At 44.9% G+C, this 20,411-nt stretch overlaps 1 protein-coding gene across 1 annotated transcript in view; it reads left to right on the top strand.

Annotated features, from left to right (window-relative positions):
• The window catches only part of LOC119404012 (mitochondrial substrate carrier family protein S), a 30,949-nt gene extending 17,037 nt beyond the window's left edge, over positions 1-13,912 (top strand). The window contains exons 4-8 of the mRNA XM_037670642.2: positions 6,451-6,513; positions 6,602-6,674; positions 6,746-6,793; positions 12,853-13,058; positions 13,735-13,912. Coding sequence (XP_037526570.1) covers positions 6,451-6,513; positions 6,602-6,674; positions 6,746-6,793; positions 12,853-13,058; positions 13,735-13,909 — 565 coding nt within the window. The 3' untranslated portion in view covers positions 13,910-13,912. The remainder of the gene's footprint in view (positions 1-6,450; positions 6,514-6,601; positions 6,675-6,745; positions 6,794-12,852; positions 13,059-13,734) is intronic.
• Positions 13,913-20,411: the final 6,499 nt, after the last annotated feature.

Genomic DNA, 20,411 nt, shown 5'->3' on the forward strand with positions numbered 1-20,411 from the left:
CCTCCGGATCTGCAGGCCCGGAGCCTTCTGTTCAGGCAGAAAGCCCCAAAACACTGACACCCGTCCGCGTAAGCCGCGACCGGGCATCCAGCGCCTCTGCCGATGTGATGGACACAACGGCAAGCCCAACGGCGCCTCAGGCGCCGAAGGAGCGGCGCAGCTCGTTGGAGCGCGCCAAAAAAGAAAAAGCCCGCATCACAGGGCCTGGCAAGGGCTCTGTGACTTAAGGTAATAGTTCTTTCAGTACACATAGCACTAATTTACACTCAAAATGGATACACAAATTATACAATGGAACGTCAGAGGTCTACTAAGAAACCTCGACGATATCCAAGAGCTGCTACATGAACACTCACCAAAAGTGCTGTGTGTACAAGAAACACATTTAAAATCCAAAAACACGAATTTTCTACGCCAATATGTCATATTCCGAAAGGACCGGGATGATGCTGTGGCGTCATCTGGTGGCGTAGCCGTTATAGTTAACCAAGGAATTGCATGTACCCACTTACCACTCCAAACATCTCTTGAGGCAGTGGCTGTTCGAGCCGTCCTATTCAACAAACTGATCACAATCTGCTCACTTTACATACCCCCGCAGTGCCAGCTCCAAAAATATGAATTCGAGTCCTTAATAAACCAACTTCCAGAACCATTTCTGGTCCTTGGAGACTTGAATGCACACAACAGTCTATGGGGTGACTCTCGCTGCGATGCGCGAGGTCGTCTGATTGAACAGTTCCTTTTCTCTTCTGGCGCATGTCTCTTGAATAAAAAACAACCAACATATTACTGCCTTGCAAACAGAACATACTCGTCCATAGATCTCAGCATAGCGTCTCCATCACTTCAGCCCCTAATTAAATGGAAAGTTATCAATAATCCTTATGGAAGTGACCACTTTCCAATACTTCTGAACACACCAATTACAAATGAATGTCCCCCTCAGGTTCCAAAATGGCTGATTGAGAAGGCCGATTGGGAACAGTTTCGGAATGCTACTCTGTTAAGTTGGACGGACATGTCTGCCTTAAATATAGACGCAGCTGTAGAATACTTTACATCATTTCTGATTGATGCCGCAATGAAATGTATCCCACAATCAAGTGGACACTCTGGAAAACGACGAGTTCCATGGTGGAACAGTGATTGCAGAAATGCGCGTAAGAAACAAAACAAAGCATGGAATTTGCTTCGCGACTCCCCGACAGCGGAGAACCTTACAAATTTTAAGATTATCAAGTCTCAAGGCAGGAGAACGCGCCGACAGGCTAGAAGAGATAGTTGGCAAAAATTTCTATCAGGCATCAATTCATACACACAAGAAGGCAAACTCTGGAACATGATTAGTAGGGTAGAAGGACGACAAACACATTCACTGCCTCTAGTAAACACACAAGGCGACAGCTTAGAAGACCAAGCAAACTTTCTAGGCGCACATTTCGAACAAGTGTCCAGCTCGTCGCACTATTCCGAGGCTTTCCAACGCTACAAGACAACAATAGAAAAACAGAAATTAGAGCGCAAATCCACAAAACACGATACGTACAACAGAGCTTTCTCCTTAGCTGAGCTGCAGGCATCGCTAACCTGCTGCAGTAGTTCCGCCCCAGGCTCCGACCGTGTGGTATATGACATGCTGAAAAACCTACCTGCCGAAACGCAAAAAACCTTACTTTCCTTGTACAATGCCATCTGGTTTTCCGGCGAGATCCCCTCGTCTTGGAAAGAGGCGATCGTCGTTCCCATTCTTAAAGAGGGCAAGGATCCATCCTCCGTTGCGAGTTACAGGCCCATCGCGCTTACAAGCTGCCTGTGTAAACTTTTCGAAAAGATGATAAACCGCCGACTTATGCATTTCCTGGAAACAAACAATCTACTTGACCCGTACCAGTGCGGATTTCGCGAGGGTAGATCCACCACCGACCACCTGTTACGTATCGAGGCACAAATCCGTGACGCATTCGCCCACAAGCAGTTCTTTCTTTCTGTGTTCCTCGATATGGAAAAGGCTTACGACACAACATGGCGCTTCGGAATACTAAGAGACCTGTCCCACCTTGGTGTACGTGGTAGAATGCTAGATATAATAGAGAGCTACTTGTCGGATCGTACGTTCCGTGTCCGAGTAGGAAATGTTCTATCAAGACCATTCCTTCAAGAAACCGGAGTGCCACAGGGTGGTGTACTTAGTTGTACACTCTTTATAATCAAAATGAATTCCTTGCGTCTTTGCATCCCACGGAATATGTTTTATTGCACATATGTCGATGATGTACAGGTCGGCTTTAAATCGTGCAACCTCTCGATGTGTGAGCGGCAGGTCCAGCTAGGTTTAAACAAGATCTCTAGATGGGCAGACGAAAATGGCTTTACACTGAATGCACAAAAAAGTACTTGCGTCTTATTCTCCCGAAAGAGAGGCCTCCATCCCGATCCAGACATTGGCCTACATGGACAGCGTCTGTCGGTAAAAACGGAGCACAAGTTCCTAGGGCTTGTCCTAGACACGAAACTCTCCTTTATAACACACATCAAGTACATAAAACACAAGTGCATAAAAACAATGAATGTTCTAAAAGTATTGTCACGCACTGCGTGGGGCAGTGACAAGAAATGTCTGATAAATTTGTATAAAAGCCTCATACGCACTCGCCTAGACTACGGGGCAATAATCTACCAGTCTGCGACACCAAGCGCCCTAAAAATGCTTGACCCTGTCCACCATCTAGGCATTCGGCTATCTACGGGCGCCTTTCGCACCAGCCCCGTGGAAAGTCTTTACGTCGAATCGAATGAGTGGTCGCTACACCTCCAGAGATCTTACCTATCTTTTGTATATTTCCTGAAGGTGAACGCAAACAACGAACACCCCTCACACACTACAGTCAATGAGTTGTCTGCTTCTGAACTTTTTCACAACCGTCCTTCGATGAGACAGCCGTACTCACTTCGTGTGAGGAGCCTAGCTGAAGAAATGGGTGTGCCACTTCTCGAACACTGTCTAATGGCTCCCGCTACCTATCTCCCGCCGTGGCAGTGGCAGCTTATAGATTGCGATGTTTCTTTTGTCGAAGTTACCAAGCATGCGCCACTTGCACATATTCGTACACACTTCCTTGAATTACAATACAAGTACCCACACCCTGAGTTCTTTACAGATGCCTCAAAGTCTAACACTTCTGTGTCGTACGCAGCCGTTGGTCCATCCTTTTCCGATTCCGGTATTCTGCACCCTGATTCCAGTATCTTCACGGCAGAAGCCTACGCGATACTTGCGGCAGTTAAACACATAAAACAGTTAAAACTACAAAAGGCAGTGATATACACGGATTCATTAAGTGTAGTGAAAGCTTTAAAAACTATGACAAAACACACAAATCCGGTCCTTGTCTCGCTCTACTCTATTTTATGCACGATCTACTCACTTAAACAACACGTCGTAGTGTGCTGGGTGCCAGGGCAACGCGAGATACAAGGCAATGTGTTGGCGGATCAGCTAGCAGCATCCGCCCACGAAAACAGTCCCAATACATCTGTAGCTATCCCTCCAATAGACTTAAAACCATTTCTCAAAAGAAAGCTCAGGGCCTTTTGGCAGAGCACATGGGATAGGCACACACAAAATAAACTGCACGTTATCAAGCCGCAACTAGATAACTGGCCGCCAGTATCAAAATCACGCCACACAGAAGTTACACTCTGCAGACTTAGGATTGGCCACACATACAGTACACATTCATACATTTTGTCCGGAGGCGATCCACCTGTGTGTGACCATTGTGGCGACCCCCTCACTGTAGTGCACACCTTACTGCAATGCAGGGAACTAGACGCTCTCAGAAAAAAGCATTTTTCATCTGTATACCTGCAGTACCCTCTTCATCCTGCTATGTTCATTGGCAGAGAACCCCTTTTTAAATATCAGTCCCTCTTTGAATTTTTAAAAAGTGTACATAATTTCAACGTTATTTTTCCAGGCGCTCTGTAGCGCGGCCTCATGATTGAGGCTGCTGCTATGGTTTCCATCAAAGGAAGCACCTGCCTCCCGGCCTTTGGGATCAAAGGCCTTGAGGAGGCACTCGTGCTCTTATCCCGTTTTTCACTTGTAAATACCATGATCACTCGTCATTTATCCCAAAACCATAGATCACACCACTTGTCACTGCCATAATTTTAGACTGTATACACATTTTTTACGCTTCTTTATAGCACGTGATTTTAGGCCCCTTTACAGCCACAATACACCCTATCATCGTATCACTGGTCAGCGCTAACACCACATAAAAGACATGGCGCTCTTTGGCCACCCATGGCCCTTGCGCCAAAAAACCCCACTAATCATCATCATTTATCTTTTCGTCCACTTTAATTTCTTCTCATTTATGTTACAATTACCACAAATAACATCCCCTATACTTTCCTTGCCATTATTGTCTGTTAGTTCTCATTAATGTTGTGTCTAACAAAGAAAAACGAGCCCTTAAAATTCCTCTGCTTTTGTTCAATAATGAAAGTAAAGCGCTTGATGGACAGTTACACATGAAGAACACAACACAAGCGCTCGTTTTGTTTTCTTCCTGTGTCCCTGTCCTTCAAGCGCTTTACTGTTATACTGATAAATATTTTTATGACATTACAGTATCAAGAACCGTGTTACCAATGAGGCAGTGTGTGTTAGCTGGTGAAGGCATGATACTCAGAATATTTTACATTTGGACTTGTTTGATTTCATGTTCTATGCCTGGCATTAGTCGTACATGTTATTAACATCTGTTTGAAAGTGTACATGGTCGTTATTTTTTGGGAAATGACACAGTCATTCTCAGAAAGATGCATATTAAAATATTTGTAGGAAGATGATTCATGTAAATTAGAAGCGGTGCGGGACACTCGAGGACAATCTAAGCCGTTAGCAGACACAAACTGAGTATGGCTAGCAAGGATCAAACTGAGTATGCTTAGGTCAATGTTTAGGATTTGTAGCGGAGAAGAGAGTGAGTGACTTTATCAAAGACTTTAGCGAAATCAAGAAAGACTCAGTCAATTATTGATAGAGAATCAAGAGCCATGTTGATTAGTGAATGCTAGTGAGTGAGTACCACATGAAAAGGACTTATGGAATTCATGCTGTGTGAAAAAATTGATGCTTTCTAGAAAAGTTACCGGATGTGAATAAATAATATGCTCCATAATATTGCAAGGTATGGGCGTGAGAGAAATTGGGCGATAGTTATTTGGATCAGACGTTCATTTGCGAATGGAAATAACTTTTCTCATCAGCCAGGTATACAGAAGGGAGCCTTCCCAGACTGAGTGATAACGAAGATATGCACTGCATTGTTATGGAGCAGTGCTCTACTGCAGTGTTTCTCAGCCATGAATTTTCAGGGACCCCTGTGGACCGGTGGAATAGATGAGGGACCCCTTGCAGTAAGAGCAAGAAAGGTGGGGGTTCACAGCACAGAATGCAGCGTGAAGTACGTGGCTTTTACTTAAATGGGTCTCCGCGGAACCCCATTTGAGAACCACTGCTCTACTGTGTTTTTCAGAAACTTAGCATCAGTGCCATCACTGCCTCATCAAGATGAGTTTTTCAGTTTTTTGATGATCGACAGAATGTGACAGAATCCATGCAGATTGGGTGTATCAAGGGATAATTGGGTACTGGAAAAGAAGGTAAATTATTATTGTTCGGGGTAGCTGTGAATGCCTTGCTGAAACATTCATTCCTGCTTGTCTGGAAAACTTCCCTTGGGGCATCCAGTCTGGTTACTGCTGATCTGTGTTCCTGAACTATTTATTTAGGGTTACTTTTAAGCATTGTTGGAAGGGTTGTTTCTTGAAGATGCCGAAATTTAATGATCTCAAATTGCTGTGGTAATTAAAATTTGCTGTCTTGTAAGCTGCCCATTGGGAAGCAGTCTAATGTGCGCTAGCAGCACGATACAATATTTTTTTATGATTTGTTGGTCTGTTAAGGTACTTATTGTTCCATGGTGTTGTGCTGTTCAAGAAAGGCTTTCTTAAAGAGATAAAGGTGTCCGACAGTTCACGAACCTTGTTTTTATAAAGTGAGCCCCAGTTGTTTTGAAAAGTGTGGCTGAGATAGTTTGGAAGAAGTTCTTCTAATAAGTCTCCGTTGTGGTAATCCCTAATAGATTTACAGTTAATGTGTGAATGAGGCATTTGGTATGGCTGTCAAAATAAATAATGTTATGACTGAAACCTGGGACGGCCATTTTCATAGTCGCAAGGTCAGGTGATGACACCTGAGCAAGATCAAAGAGTGCTCATTATGTAACTCGAGTTGGGAATAATGGGAAAGCGCAAAAGTTGATGGAGCCATCAGATTCTGAAGATCACCACTTGCACATAACTCGTTTTTCTGCTTTTTCTTGAGAGGGTGGGTTGCATGTCATGCCAGTGTTGCTTGCCTTCTCCTTTCAGTTACACGTACCTAGACAACACAGTGTGCACCAGCCAAATTCCACTCACAGCAGGACTACAGACGTGAGCTCTTCCATGCACATTTATTATGAAGTGACACAAAACTGCTAAATGTTTTTACCATTGCTGAGTGTGAACTGTACTTCTGCAGGAGGGTCGTTATAGGAGGCGTCATTGCATCGACGGCCCGAGCTATCATCGAGTGCCCCTTAGAGTATGCTAAGGTTTGAACAAGCTTTAAGCAGAACAATAAATTATTTGCAGTAGCTGTGACTAATACACGTAATCATTGCAGATAAGCCGCCAAATAGGTCAGACGTGGACCCTGCGCAACGTTTACACGGTAAGAATTAGAATGTATTGTACCGTATCTTTGTGGTCCGTCTTGGTTTGTTTTCGCATTGAAAGCTAGGTACCAACTAGGCCCAACAGAAGTTTTACCTATTGAGGTTTATGCTTAACTGCAGAAATCGTACTAAACTTTGATGCATCCAATTTGAGATATTGCCACAGGGATGTCTTTAATGCGGTTTGTAAATTTATTCAAGCTACTAAACATATCCCATTTCAATCTCTACATTAACAAATATTCATAAAGTAATTTTTAACACGAAAGTGTTTTATGCCGGGGTCCACCAAGTACATCCCTTACGGATATGACGTTGATAAAATGGATGCCAACGGGTGAGAAAGAAAAAAAAACTAAGAAAAAGATCCGCCGCTGGGAATCGAACCCACGACCTTGCAGCCGCGACGGTAAGCACCCAACGCTAAACCAACTAAGCTACCTTGGTGGCAGATGCTGGACACTTCACGAACGCGCCTTATATCTTTCACACGTTCTCTCTCGCATGGTGCTCTCTGTTGGCGGTGTGGGAGGTGAAAAGAAGTAATGCGTCACGATCAACACTTACTAGCGCTTACTCCGAGATTGCGCGCGATATCGGAGGTCATGGTTAAAGCGTCTCGATACCCGTGAGGGACACTGGCTGCGCTGGCGTCGCCGAGGCACCCAAGACGCAGTTACGTTCATTGCCTTTCGCTTCGTCTTAGTGTGCGCCGGCTCATCGGCGTAGTGCAGCTTCCACATGCACCAACGAGATTTCTCCGCTGCCGACTGCTTCGATTGCGAGAGTACCGACTGACAAAACTGCTGCAATAGATGCGCTGCAGAAAAGGACATGATTTCAATGGGCGAATGTCGTGCCTTGGTGGAGCAAGACAGAGGCCACCGGGACGCGTGTGTTTGCAGCTCAAGCTATGAACCTCTGCCTCCCCTGTTGTTGCCGATGCGCAGTGTGGTAGTGTATGCATTGGCAAAGGCGTCGGTTACCCATTACCAGAAAGCGCATTACCGTGCTGTTTCTCTCCTTAATTTTTGAAGAAATGCATATCGGGTACCAGTGTTAATTATGAGCTTGTTGATGTCATCTTTACGCAGGATTCATGATTCACTGTGTCCAAATATAGGTTCACAACTTCAGCTATCACAACGGTTTAATCATGAACATGGGCGTTAGTCGTCGCGATGGAGACACGCTACTAGGCGTCAACATGGGTGCATCCACGTCAAACGGTGCTATAGCTGCCAAACACGAATAGACGTTGTACAAGGTCTCATACATCACTACACAATAAGCACTACTTCTGTGAAGACACGTTTCCCTTTGGTGTTATACCGATTCCTATGACGGAGGGATCAGCCATGTTTTTTTTAAATGTATTAAATTTAACATATATGTTCAAAATTGTTCTGTCAGGTTAAAGGGACACTAAAGAGAAACAATGAATTGGTTTAGATTGATAAAGTGTGCTCGGAGAACTCTTGTATAGTTTATTTCACCACCATAGGTTTATTATTAGAGGAGAAAACCAAGTTGAAAGTTTCATTTTTAAATTTCGCGCCAAAGTTTGTAATTCGTGACGTAAAAGATTTGAAAGAGCGTGTAACGTATTTTGGCGCCGCTGGCTCGACGAAATTTCCACAAACTCGTTATGTCGTCTCTGGCCCTCTCAGAGGACAATGTACTTCGATTTAACCGATTAGGAACTACGTAGGCCCAAGCAGGCGCCGTCAAAAATATGTGACGTCACGGCAAATGGTGCGGGAATTCCAAGGTGGCGTCGCCACCAGTATTTTCTTTTTGCGTGTTTTCTGGCTTATTAAGCGTCTTCTCGCAGCAAGTGTGGTGTTTTTGGTATCGTGGAAGACTACTTTACTAATGCGAGAAAAATCGTTTTGCTCTTTAGTGTCCCTTTAATGCAGCTGTGTGGTCCACTTATGCAGTCACGCAGTAATTGCAGTATTTCATAAATATATTACCTGTTATTTCTTTTTTAAGTTCTTGATATTTTAAATGCGAAGCATTTCTTAGCGAACTTCTGCGACTTTGAGCGTATCTATCTATCTATATCTATCTATCTATCTATCTCTCTATCTATCTATCTGTCTGTCTGTCTGTCTGTCTGTCTGTCTGTCTGTCTGTCTGTCTGTCTGTCTGTCTGTCTGTCTGTCTGTCCGTCTGTCCGTCCGTCCGTCCGTCCGCCTACGACTTTGTGCTCTCCTGGTCGCTTGGTTAATCGAATGTACACCAAAGTTGGTATGGCGTAACATGACTGTATGACGAACATAAATGACAAGTCATATGAAAATCACGAGAGGCATGTCATGTACAGCATGACTTACGTGCCACGCTCATGGTGCGCTGGCGGCCGTTTCGCTGGCTTGATCTACCCCGAAATTGGTATTGGGTGACGTGACTGTGTGACGAACATAAATAACACACGAGATAACATGAAAATCATGACACGCATGTCATGTACAGCATGACTTACGTACCACGCTCATGATGCGCTGGCGGCCGTATCGCTAGCTTTATATACGCCAAAATTGGTATCTTGCGACGTGACTGTGTAACGAACATAAATAACACGAGTCAACATGAAAATCATGACACGCATGTCATGTACAGCATGACTTACGTGCCACGCTCATCGGGTGCTGGCGGCCGTTTCACTAGCTTGATCTACCCCGAAATCGGTATTGCGTGACGTGACTGTGTGACGAACATAAATAACACGAGTTAACACGAAAATCATGACACGCATGTCATGTACAGCATGACTTACGTGCCACGCTCATGATGCGCTGGCGGCCGTATCGCTAGCTTTATATACGCCAAAATTGGTATCTTGCGACGTGACTGTGTAACAAACATAAATAACACGAGTCAACATGAAAATCATGACACGCATGTCATGTACAGCATGACTTACGTGCCACGCTCATGGGGTGCTGGCGGCCGTTTCGCTAGCTTGATCTACCCCGAAATCGGTATTGCGCGACGTGACTGTGTGACGAACATAAATAACACGAGTTAACACGAAAATCATGACACGCATGTCATATACAGCATGACTAACGTGCCACGCTCATGGGGCGCTCGCGGCCGTTTCGCTAGCTTGATCTACCCCGAAATTGGTATTGCGCGACGTGACTGTGTGACGAACATAAATAACACGAGTTAACACGAAAATCATGACACGCATGTCATATACAGCATGACTTACGTGCCACGCTCGTGGGGCGCTGGCGGCCGTTTCGCTAGCTTGATATACCCCGAAATTGGTATTGCGCGACGTGACTGTGTGACGAACATAAATAACACGAGTTAACACGAAAATATTGACACGCATTTCATATACAGCATGACTTACGTGCCACGCTCATGGGGCGCTGGCGGCCGTTTCGCTAGCTTGATCTACCCCGAAATTGGTATTGTGCGTCATGACTTTGTGACGAACATAAAAATGCGAGTTAGCATGAAAATCATGACACGCATGTCATGTACAGCACGGCTTACGTGCCACGCTCATGGGGCGCTGGCGGTCGTTTCGCTAGCTTGATCTACCCCGAAATTGGTATTGCGAGACGTGACTGTGTGGCGAACATAAATAACACGAGTTAACACGAAAATCATGACACGCATGTCATGTACAGCATGACTTACATGCCACGCTCATGGGGCGCTGGCGGTCGTTTCGCTAGCTTGATCTACCCCGAAATTGGTATTGCGCGACGTTACTGTGTGACGAACATAAATAATAGGAGTTAACATGAAAACCATGACACGCATTTTGCTAAACGACATACAAGACGATGTATGCAGCTCTTTGCTGGCTGCTTCGCATTACATCGATTCCCACAATGCGTGGTATCCGCCGGCTTTTTTTTATTAATAAGCATTCAAGTTATTACCGAAACGTTGAGATACGAAGTCTTGGTCAATCCCCCAAAGTGGGTATGTGCTATAGTGTCGAGAAAACAAACAAACAAAAGCATTGGCATAGACAGGTGCAGCCGTGAGGTTGGCTTTCCCTCAAAAGGATTTTTTGCTCACGTGAGCACCCTTGGTGAATGGGGACGTGAGTGGCGAGTTATATCAAATGCGTAGCTCTGTTTCCTAAGGAGAACATATACAGTAACTTTAGCGATGCACAGCGCGGCGAAAATGCAACTCATATGACTCTCAAGGGTCTCGCAAGGGAACTGTGTCAACAAGTTACTTTTTCCATGAATCAAACTGAAACGCAGAAGTTTCATTTTATTCCGTCTGGTAAGGCACTGCAATGTTATTTTCTATATCATCAGTAGTTAGAATACTAATGATTAATTGTACTGAGGACGTTCTACGTCATTGGGCTCTTGTTCCAGAGTGTCATCGTCGAAGTAGCGTGAACACAAGGAAGGCATAAACACGCAGGATAAGTGTTTCTTTTTTTTTTTTTTTAGTACAGCTTCAAGGCGTCGGAAGTGTTTGTCGAAGTTTGAGGCCAACACTATGATGTCGTCCAAGTACACAAGGCAACAGGATGTTGGGCTATATTGACGATTTAGAGGTTCTCAGGCATGGACCTTTCACTCAGACATAAAATAATGTTTGCCTTTAGTGTCCCTTTAATATGCCTATCTTCATTCACTGTTTTTGTTTCTCCCGACTAAAAGAGCAGGTGGGCGGAAGAAGGGCTTCATGAGTTTGTCATTGCATTGTCGCTGCATCGACAGCTCTCAAGGAGGGAAGGGTCAGGACATTCGTGTGTGATGGTGTCCGTAATGAATGCCAGCCACCGTGCAATTTCAGTCGTCTATGACACACAACTGCTCTATATCAGTAGCACATAAAAACGATCAGTCTCTGCAGACACTCATAATCATTGTGAATTGTGTACAATGTTTTTGTAATAATTGTCAGTTTGTAGCACACTTTCTAGATGTCAAACATTAGGCATCTTTCCAAAACCGGCAGCATTGTCATAATTGGAGCACCACATTTAAGTATAGTGATTTTTGTAGGAAACCCATACAGAGGACCGTGACCTGTCAATACCTCTTTCTAGGACAGACGCTGCTTGGAAGCTCTGCATGCTTGCTCACCAATGCACCACCTCAAATTGGAATGAGCCACATTTCATTCATGCACAATTACGCTCCCTTGAACCCACATTAAGCCTTAGACTTTCATCAAGGCTTCGCCGACGTGATGCTACCGTTCTGTGTGGATTATGGCTGGACGTCGCATTTACCAATGAGTATGCGTTCCGTATAGGAATGGCCGACACTGCCGCCTGTGAACACTGTGGCGACGAAGAAACAATTCGACATGTTCTGTGCGACTGTCCGGTGTATCGCACACAGAGACAATCTCTTTGTCATGCTTTCAGCAAATTAGACGACCAGCCTCTATCAGAAGAAAGACTACTACGCCATCATCCAGACTTAACGTCCCAGAAGAAGGCCTTAAAGCGCCACTAGGCTTCCTGCGAGCTACTGGCCTGTCAGAATGACTTTGAGTGGAACGCTCTCGCGCGCGTGTGTGTGTGTGGTTGTGATTGTTTTTTTTCCCTTATTATTTTCTCTCTCTCTCTCTTAACCCCCTATTTCCCAACCCCAGTGTGGGGTAGCAAACCGGGTACTACCTTCTGGCTAACCTCCCTGCCTTCCTCTTCTCTTTCTCGTGGGAAACTGATAGGTGTTGCCACTTCAGTGATTCAATTATTATACGGCTCATGAGGTGGAAAATCTATTGTCTAGCATTTGTCATGACCGTACACTCAGTCACATGATGGCGTCAACGCAAATGACACACTTCCTCATGTGACAATGGCAGGGTACGAGTCACGGAAAATTATCCCAGAGGCATTGTGTATAAAAAAACGGGGGACTACACGTATGCAGATGGCTGTTAGCATGTGCCTGATGGCGGGATGGTACAATTGAAAATGTATAGAGTAGAAGTAGGTTGCTTGTAAGACAAAGCAAAATATATGTGTGTGTCAATATTTAATGCGTTGCCGTCTCGCCTTGAAGTCTTCCTAAGGACAGCGTACTGTTTACTTTTGCAGGGATTTGGCGTGACATGGATGCGAACAGTGGGGCTCATGACGTCCTATTTCATCTTTCTGGACTCTGGGCGACGCAACTTCAATGAGTACTTCCAGCGGCCCTTGCTGGGACCATTCCTGATCTCTGGTCTGGCAGCAACCGTCGCATGGTGGATCGTCTGGCCACTGGAGTACATGAAGTCCCAAGTACAAGGACATTATGGACAGTATGTTTGCTCTACCCAGTATAGCTCTGTATTGCATGTGTGCCTTGCATCAGTGCCTGGTTTTTGTGGGTGCATTGTCGTTGTGTAGCAAGCGTTGCGTTTCCATAGGAGTGGTAGTTATAAGAACAACGCTGTGTCACTTATCTTTAAAGCAGTCCCAATTATTGAGGGAAAAACTTTATTTCAATGATTAGCAGTCCAGGTCATTAGTAGCACTTGCATAAGGAACCAGCACGAAGCCATGCCACTCCTTTTCGTCAGTCAAATCAATCAACATTTATTTTGGCAAAATAATCGACGACTTTTAAAAGCTGCTCTAGGCAGCTTGACTGGGTCTCTGAAGACTCTTACATTGGCAGCATACTACATTTACATTACCAATATGCAAAGTGTGGTCGTAATTGCAGTGTATGTGGGCAGTACTATAACAATTGGGTTATAGCGTCAAATATCACTGTGTGCAAATAGTCATTGTAGGATGTGCATCGAGTGTTTACGCAGCATAAATAACCTAATACAGTGAAGTCTAGCTTAGTTTTCTCTGTAGTGTCCTATAATTAATTTTCGCCCTGCTATGTCTCACTTCTGACACCAGTATATGTGTAAATTGCAAAACAGAATTTAATTAAAAATTCAAAATGATCGTGGTGTTGTTGTTGTGCCTCTTCCTGTGCAGAAATGTGTCTCTCCTCCAGCGAATGCAGTCTGTCTATAGGCAGAAAGGTGGCTTCACTGCCATGTACCGCGGTCTTGCCCCTGGATCAATACGAAGCTTTGTCGCCAATGGGACCAGCATGATCGTCATGAGCTATGCACAGCGAAAGGTCACCGAACTGGGCCTTAGGGATTGATGCTCTACAAGGCAGTGTGCTAATCTGCATTTATTCGCCCAATGTGGTCCACTGCACAAGCTCACAGCATTTCATGCCGCTAAGTGCCGAGTCATTTTTTTAGATGTGCCTGTTGAGACAGATGGATGTTTTTCTCTTATCTGTAAAATTGCCTCTTCGTTTTAAAGCAGTGGGGACGTCTTTTGTGTTCTTGTTCTGCCAGGCCTCTTCGTTTCTAGTGCCATTTCTGTGGCTGTGCGCTTAGCATACTTGTTGTGTCTTTATGAGAAAGTGCCTGTCAGGCTCGGAAAGCCCCATAAGGGAAGTGAAAACGAATGTGCGAGCTTACGTTTGTTTTTCACAATCTTCGAAAAACTTGGGTGGGGAGTCTTGAGTCTTTCATATACTGCGGTGGTACCTTGGTTTGTAAACGCTTGTTGATAAACGGGTCACTTTGAATCAAATATTGACAAATTTTTACCTCGGTTGGCAAACTTCACCTAAAATGAAAATTGATCCCTAGCAAGTTGCCTACTCTGCCATCTACTGCCTGGATTTAGTTGTACTTAAAACATTTATTTAAGTGCAGCATTAGCACAAGACAGTTGGTCATTTTGTATTGTATGTCAGGCGCATGGAAACCACTCCTGGAATGCATCTGTCATGAACTCATTTATTGGCAGCTGTAAGAGTACCTCTGTTGTTAGACAAAAGCATGTGATCTTTTTAGTTACAAGTTAAACTACTTATTTTGTAGAAGCTAAACAGATTAACGATGATTTGCTCTCCTATCAATTGGAAAGTGCTTTGGTTCACAATTTTGTTAATGGTGAGGGTCATGGAACTACGCAGGTCAAACAAGATGCTGTAGTACAAATGTTGTGTGCATTAACAAGGCAGCCATAATGTATCCAAAGCATCAACATACCTTTTCGTTATCCAAGTAATAGGTTTTTCTTGCATGTTGTCAATGTGCTACAGTCACCTGAAAAGTGCATTTGTTGAACTGAAGTGGGATGTGTCTACTTTACCTGCAGCCTAAGTATTCTGCCTGTGATACATTTTGAAGCAATAGGGAAACAGATGTGCTCATTTTATACTGCTGTTGTTACTGTTGCACTAATTGTTGCATTTTTATATTTTGTGTTTCTTGTGCATATGTATTGTAATGGGAAGCACTTGAACTACGTTCAACTATTTTTATAATTTTCTATACAGAACAAGCTTTTTAATATTTCTTTCTTGCCTTCAATGCTCTCTATTTGTTGAATTCGCAGTGGCTGAAGCTACAAGTGACAGTGCCCTAAAATTCTGCACAGCTCGATATGTTCATTTTGCATGGAACATTAATGAAGGATGCGACTCTCATCTCACAAAAAAGGAAAATTGGAAAAAGTTTCTTGGTATCATTGATAAAAAATGCCATATCTTAACTGCAATACCTCCTCGACAGTGTGACCAAGTGCCGCAATCTCATCAGAAAGCCTTATTCTTCATCTTCAAATTTGCCAATTCAGCCATCTCTCCCCAAGGAAACAAGCGAGGCACAAGTGGACACTTGAGTGTTACAAAGTCTCTGATTGACCATGTTTTCCACTTCAGGTGCACTTGGCCATTGGTTATGCATGTTGCACTTGCTCTTAGGAAAGTAGCAGTGTGGCCTTAAGGGGCGATGTGGGGCTAAAAAATAGATTTTCTAAAAGAATGTACACTTTCAAACTTGAGTTGTTTTGGATTTCTGGTCCATTAATGCTCACCGAGTTTGTTTGTTATCTGTGCAGCGGGAAATAATAAAATGAATTTATTTCACAAGACGGTGGTGCACATGTGCTGTCGAAAGCGTCTTTGAAACACCTTTCTCGAGATGTGGCTGGAAAGCAGGCAAGAAGCCGAATGTGAAGTGAAGCCCCTCATTGATTGTTTGATTTTGCACCTTCTGGTCATGGAAGACCTTCTTTCGAGAGTGAACCAGAGGACAAAATAATAAATTAAAAAGGCACATTTTTAGTCGTGGCGACAGCAGAGTCACTAAACTGAAACCGAAGCACGGACTGGCGGAAACATATCATGTGGCTATCCACCGCTGGTTTCGTGCTAATTCTGAGTTATATTTCTGCTGTGTTTGTGTGCTACTCGGCTTATCTGTTTTTCTGTTGTTTCTCCTGAGAGTTCATTGCGATCAGCAGGTGGTACGTGTGTTGACCAACATTCAAATTGAAAGCTGCGAAAAAGGGAATACAAATGAATGCAATTGTCACAGAACAGGATTGTGTTCAAAAGGAAGGCCCTACATCAGAAGGCCCTGCTGATCTATATGGGCATCGCCGAGCTTCCACGACTACACCGCCCCGAAACAAGTACATTCATAACAGGGGCGTAGCCAGGAAAGGGGGGGGTGTCTGGGGGCTTCAACACCCCCCTCCCCCGAAGATTTTCAATTTTGTTTGCGAGGGGGGGGGGGTATATATACACGCACACAAACACATGCACGAACATTCATAAAGTATGGTTGAAACCCCCCTCCCGAAAAATTTCTGGCTACGCCCCTGATTCAGAACAAGTCCTACCAATTGACGAAGTGGAGAAAATACAAAAAGTGCGAAGAGAACAATAAACCTTACGACTGGACAAATGCCAATTGTAACGCCTGTTTTGCCCAGTGGCACATCGACCTTACAAAAAGAACTTTTTAGATGCGAAGTATCTTATGGCGGAGTTCAATCCGGTGGTGGTGGTGGTGGTGTGCGGCATGACCACACTTACTGCGCATGCGCACACCCTCTCCACACACACCTCTCCACTCGCCCTCACCATTCCTTCTGCCCTCTTCCCTCTCCACTCACCCTCTCCCTTCCCCCTCTCCACTCCCCTTCCCTCTCCACTTTCCCTCTCCCCTCCCCCTTTCCACTCTTCCTCTGAAACGCGGGCTAGACAGTTTGTCTAGGTGGCGTTGGCTAGACATGCCGAAATTCTCTCCTGCGCAACGCCGCGATGAGCACCAGCGCATGCGCGTCCCCTCCCCCTCTCCTCTCCTACGCTCGCCCCCTCTCGCACGCCTGTCGACCGCGTTCCCCGCTCGCCCTGTGAGAATTAAAGGGGTGATGAACCACTTTTCCAAGTAATGATGTAATGACCTCAGTATCGGAGTTTACTGCCTCCCGAATCGATTGCCGCAAAAATTTCTCGAATCCGTCAAGAATCAGCGGAGTTACGGGGGTTTGGCGCACGCTCCGAGCGCTTTCTCTCTTTTCTCGTGCCGACGAGCGCACTGGAAGCTAGACAGGGAGGGATGGCATGGGGGAAAGAAGTTACGTCAGCGCGCGTCATGAAATTCGATCGCTCTCCCGCTGTGATTCGCTCGCGCGAGTGCGGCTACCGTGTACTGAGGAGTGCGGCGCCGGCAAGTGGCGGCACCCCGCGGCAAGAAGCGCATCTGATCCGAACGCCGCTCTCGACTTACGTCGGCTATCGGCCAATAAGCATGCTATGTCTCTTGCGACGTAAAGTGCCAGATCCGCGACGTAAACTGCCAGACGCCCCGCCCACCGACGAGAGTGAGAACCGGCCTCTGTTTGAAAAGAGGGCGCCTGGGGAAACGGCAACTTCGCGCTCCGCTTGTGGCCTTTACGCGGCGCGCACGACTGTAGTATTTGGCAGAGCAGTTCATAGCCGTGTCAGCTTTCCGCAGGATGTGTTTTTTCAACAAGCCCAAGGGGTGCTTCATGACCCTTTTAACGGCCAGGCTAGAGGGTAGACAAGACGCGCGTAGCGTTCTTCTTCGCGTTCCACGACGCGAGGTCGGTAGCATGCCCAACGAGCGCCAATGGAACGCGATCGTGCAAGTGCTCCGACTTCGCATCGCCTCATGGTCCCCTTTAGCGGGAAATGGTGTAATTTTTTTTTTTTACATCTTAGAGCTTTCAGACAGGGTTCGACCAATTTCAATAATGTTAGACATTGAAGCGTGAAGACATTTTTGTAGCTTACAACTTTAGAATATGTTTATTGTGTGCGGTGAAGCCATGCTTTATGATGTTTTGGTGCCGTGTTCAGTGCTACCTCTTGGTACCCGATTTTTTCCCCGCGCTGCTCTTTAGCGATAGCCCAGTACATCATCAAAGACGTGACAAACACTGTATATATTTATACAAGAAATTTTATTAATCGTAAGTGGTAGCTAGACGTGGCTTCCGTTCCCCCTTCATTATAACGGCTTTATGGTCGGTGAAGTAATGGATCGGTGATGGATCGTAGTGGGATGTTTGCAAAGACGAAGTAGTTGGCAGTTTGCAAAGGATCGGTGATGGGTCGTAGTGGGATGTTTGCAAAGACGAAGTAGTGGGCAGTTTGCAAAGGTGGTTACGCCGGACAACGGAGACGTGACAAGGTTAGACTAAGAGGAGCTTCGCCCCTAATAGCATCACGCAGCATAGCGAGGTGGAGTGCAGGAGAGCGGCGCGGCGAGGGGTTCGCGGGGGAGGAGGAGCGACGTGGCGGCGCAACATCACCGGGCAAGAAGGGAAATCTGGGCTAGTTGGTGAAGGTGAGGACGAAGTTCAAAGAAGGTAACGACACGAGCGCTGTGTCGCTATAACGATGATGATGATGCTCCTGGGATATTGGCACCTACCCACTCAGGGGGATCGGCCAAGAGTCGGGCGGATTATATAGTCTGAAATTTTTAAGTGCTAATAGACGTTACAGTGTCAATTCGAATGAAGGGGTATTTTTTAAATGAATTCCAGTTTTAGGTTAGACCGTGTTGCATAACCTCCCAAATGACCAAAACGATTATGTCATTATGACAATTTAAAAATTATTAGCGGTTGATGTGTCGAATAAGACAATTTGATTCGCATATGAATTTCTCGATAGCACTACGTGAGCTCGTCGTTACCTTGTTTGAACTTCGTCTGCCTAGCACTGTAAGCTGTTAAAAAAATTATGGCAGCTTCGTACTGGCGGTGCCATTAGTGCCATGCCTGAAGAAGAGAGTAGCTGTAGCCACCATAGTAGCTGGGTGGCCTTCCTTGTTGATGATGATGGTGATGACATCTTCCTGATGGCGCTCACCCACAGAGGGGGATGGGCCAAGAACCGGGCGGCAGGAGGCTAAAGGCCTAAATACCTATGACACAAACAAATCTGGAGATTAAAAATGAAACATCGAATAAATGAAATTCCTTAACGACCAAACAGTCAGACTATCGTTTGGGCTTTCTAAGATAAATAATGACAGATTTCAAATCAAGATTATGAAAAGAGAAAAATAAATAGGATAATCTTTTTATTTCATTTAGTTTTATTTATTTCTATCTGTCTTCTTTTTCTTTCAGATATTTTTGTATCTCTTTTTATTTCTTTCTCTCTCTATTTCTCTTTCTAACTCTTTCTTTATTTTCTTCCTTTTCTTTCTCTCTATCTCTGCTTCTTTCTCTTTCTATTTCTTTCTATCTTTTTATGCCTTTATTCCCTTTATTTCTTTCTATTTTTTTTTTTCTCTCTCTCTCTCTGTCTATGTTTTTCTTTTTTTATCTTTTTATGGCTCTCCGCCGTCGCTTCGCAGCAATTTCTTGGGCTCTTCATTTTGCCCCCTTCTTTTTTAGTGAACCAGTGGTCAGTAGTGGGATTTGCCCAATTTCTGTGGGACATACCCCTTGATGATGACGATTTTCTGGTGACCATGGACATTTTACGGCCGGCTTCGCCGTTAAAATGAACCACCAGACAAGAAGGCCAGAGCCAATACCACCTGCCAGAGCGCTCCGCAGCAACGTCATCACTACGTAACGCGGAGAAGGCCACCGTGATCGGCGGTGAGGCTCGTACCATGGGCACGCAAGGAGCGTTCGTACACCAACGCACGCGTCTGCGGCGGCCAGCGCCGCAACGCTGTGCTAGCAGGCGCCTCGATGTCTCCGCTTCCTCCGCTACAGGGTGGAGACATTGCTTTTGTGGGCGCCATCTTGGTTCAAACGTTCCCGTTCGCTGGTACTGCCTGGCATGCAGCGATGGAGCGCTTTCAGTAAAAGGCGCGGAAATTTGGCTCGGTTTATCCCATCTGACCGTAGAGCTTGCACATATATTGTTAGTAACCAATAAGCTAGGCATTTATTTTTAAACGCGAAGCATTTCATGGCGAACAAAATGCATTTTGAGCGTATATATCTATCTATCTGACGGCCTAGGTCTTCGTGCTCTCGCGGTCGTTTGATTGACTTGATATATACCAAAATTGGCATGCCAGCGCATGACAAACATAAATGAATGGTCATTTATGAAATTGATTAAATTGGTTTATGAAGGTGATGAAATTGATGTATGTTGAACAACTGAGATCATGTTAAGTCTTTGGCATGCAGTGCCATTTAATGTAACATAGCTTTTCTTGAGCGAAATACATGTGCACAAAAACAATGCTGAGCTCAGCAACTATTCTAATGGCTGGCAATAAAAATGCCAGTGATTGGAATGACGCTTGTTCTAAAAGTAAATGGGGTTTTGGTAATTGTTCTGAAAATGC

The sequence above is a fragment of the Rhipicephalus sanguineus genome, chromosome 9 (genome assembly GCF_013339695.2).
Source record: "Rhipicephalus sanguineus isolate Rsan-2018 chromosome 9, BIME_Rsan_1.4, whole genome shotgun sequence".
In the NCBI taxonomy this organism is placed as follows: Eukaryota; Metazoa; Arthropoda; class Arachnida; order Ixodida; family Ixodidae; genus Rhipicephalus; species Rhipicephalus sanguineus.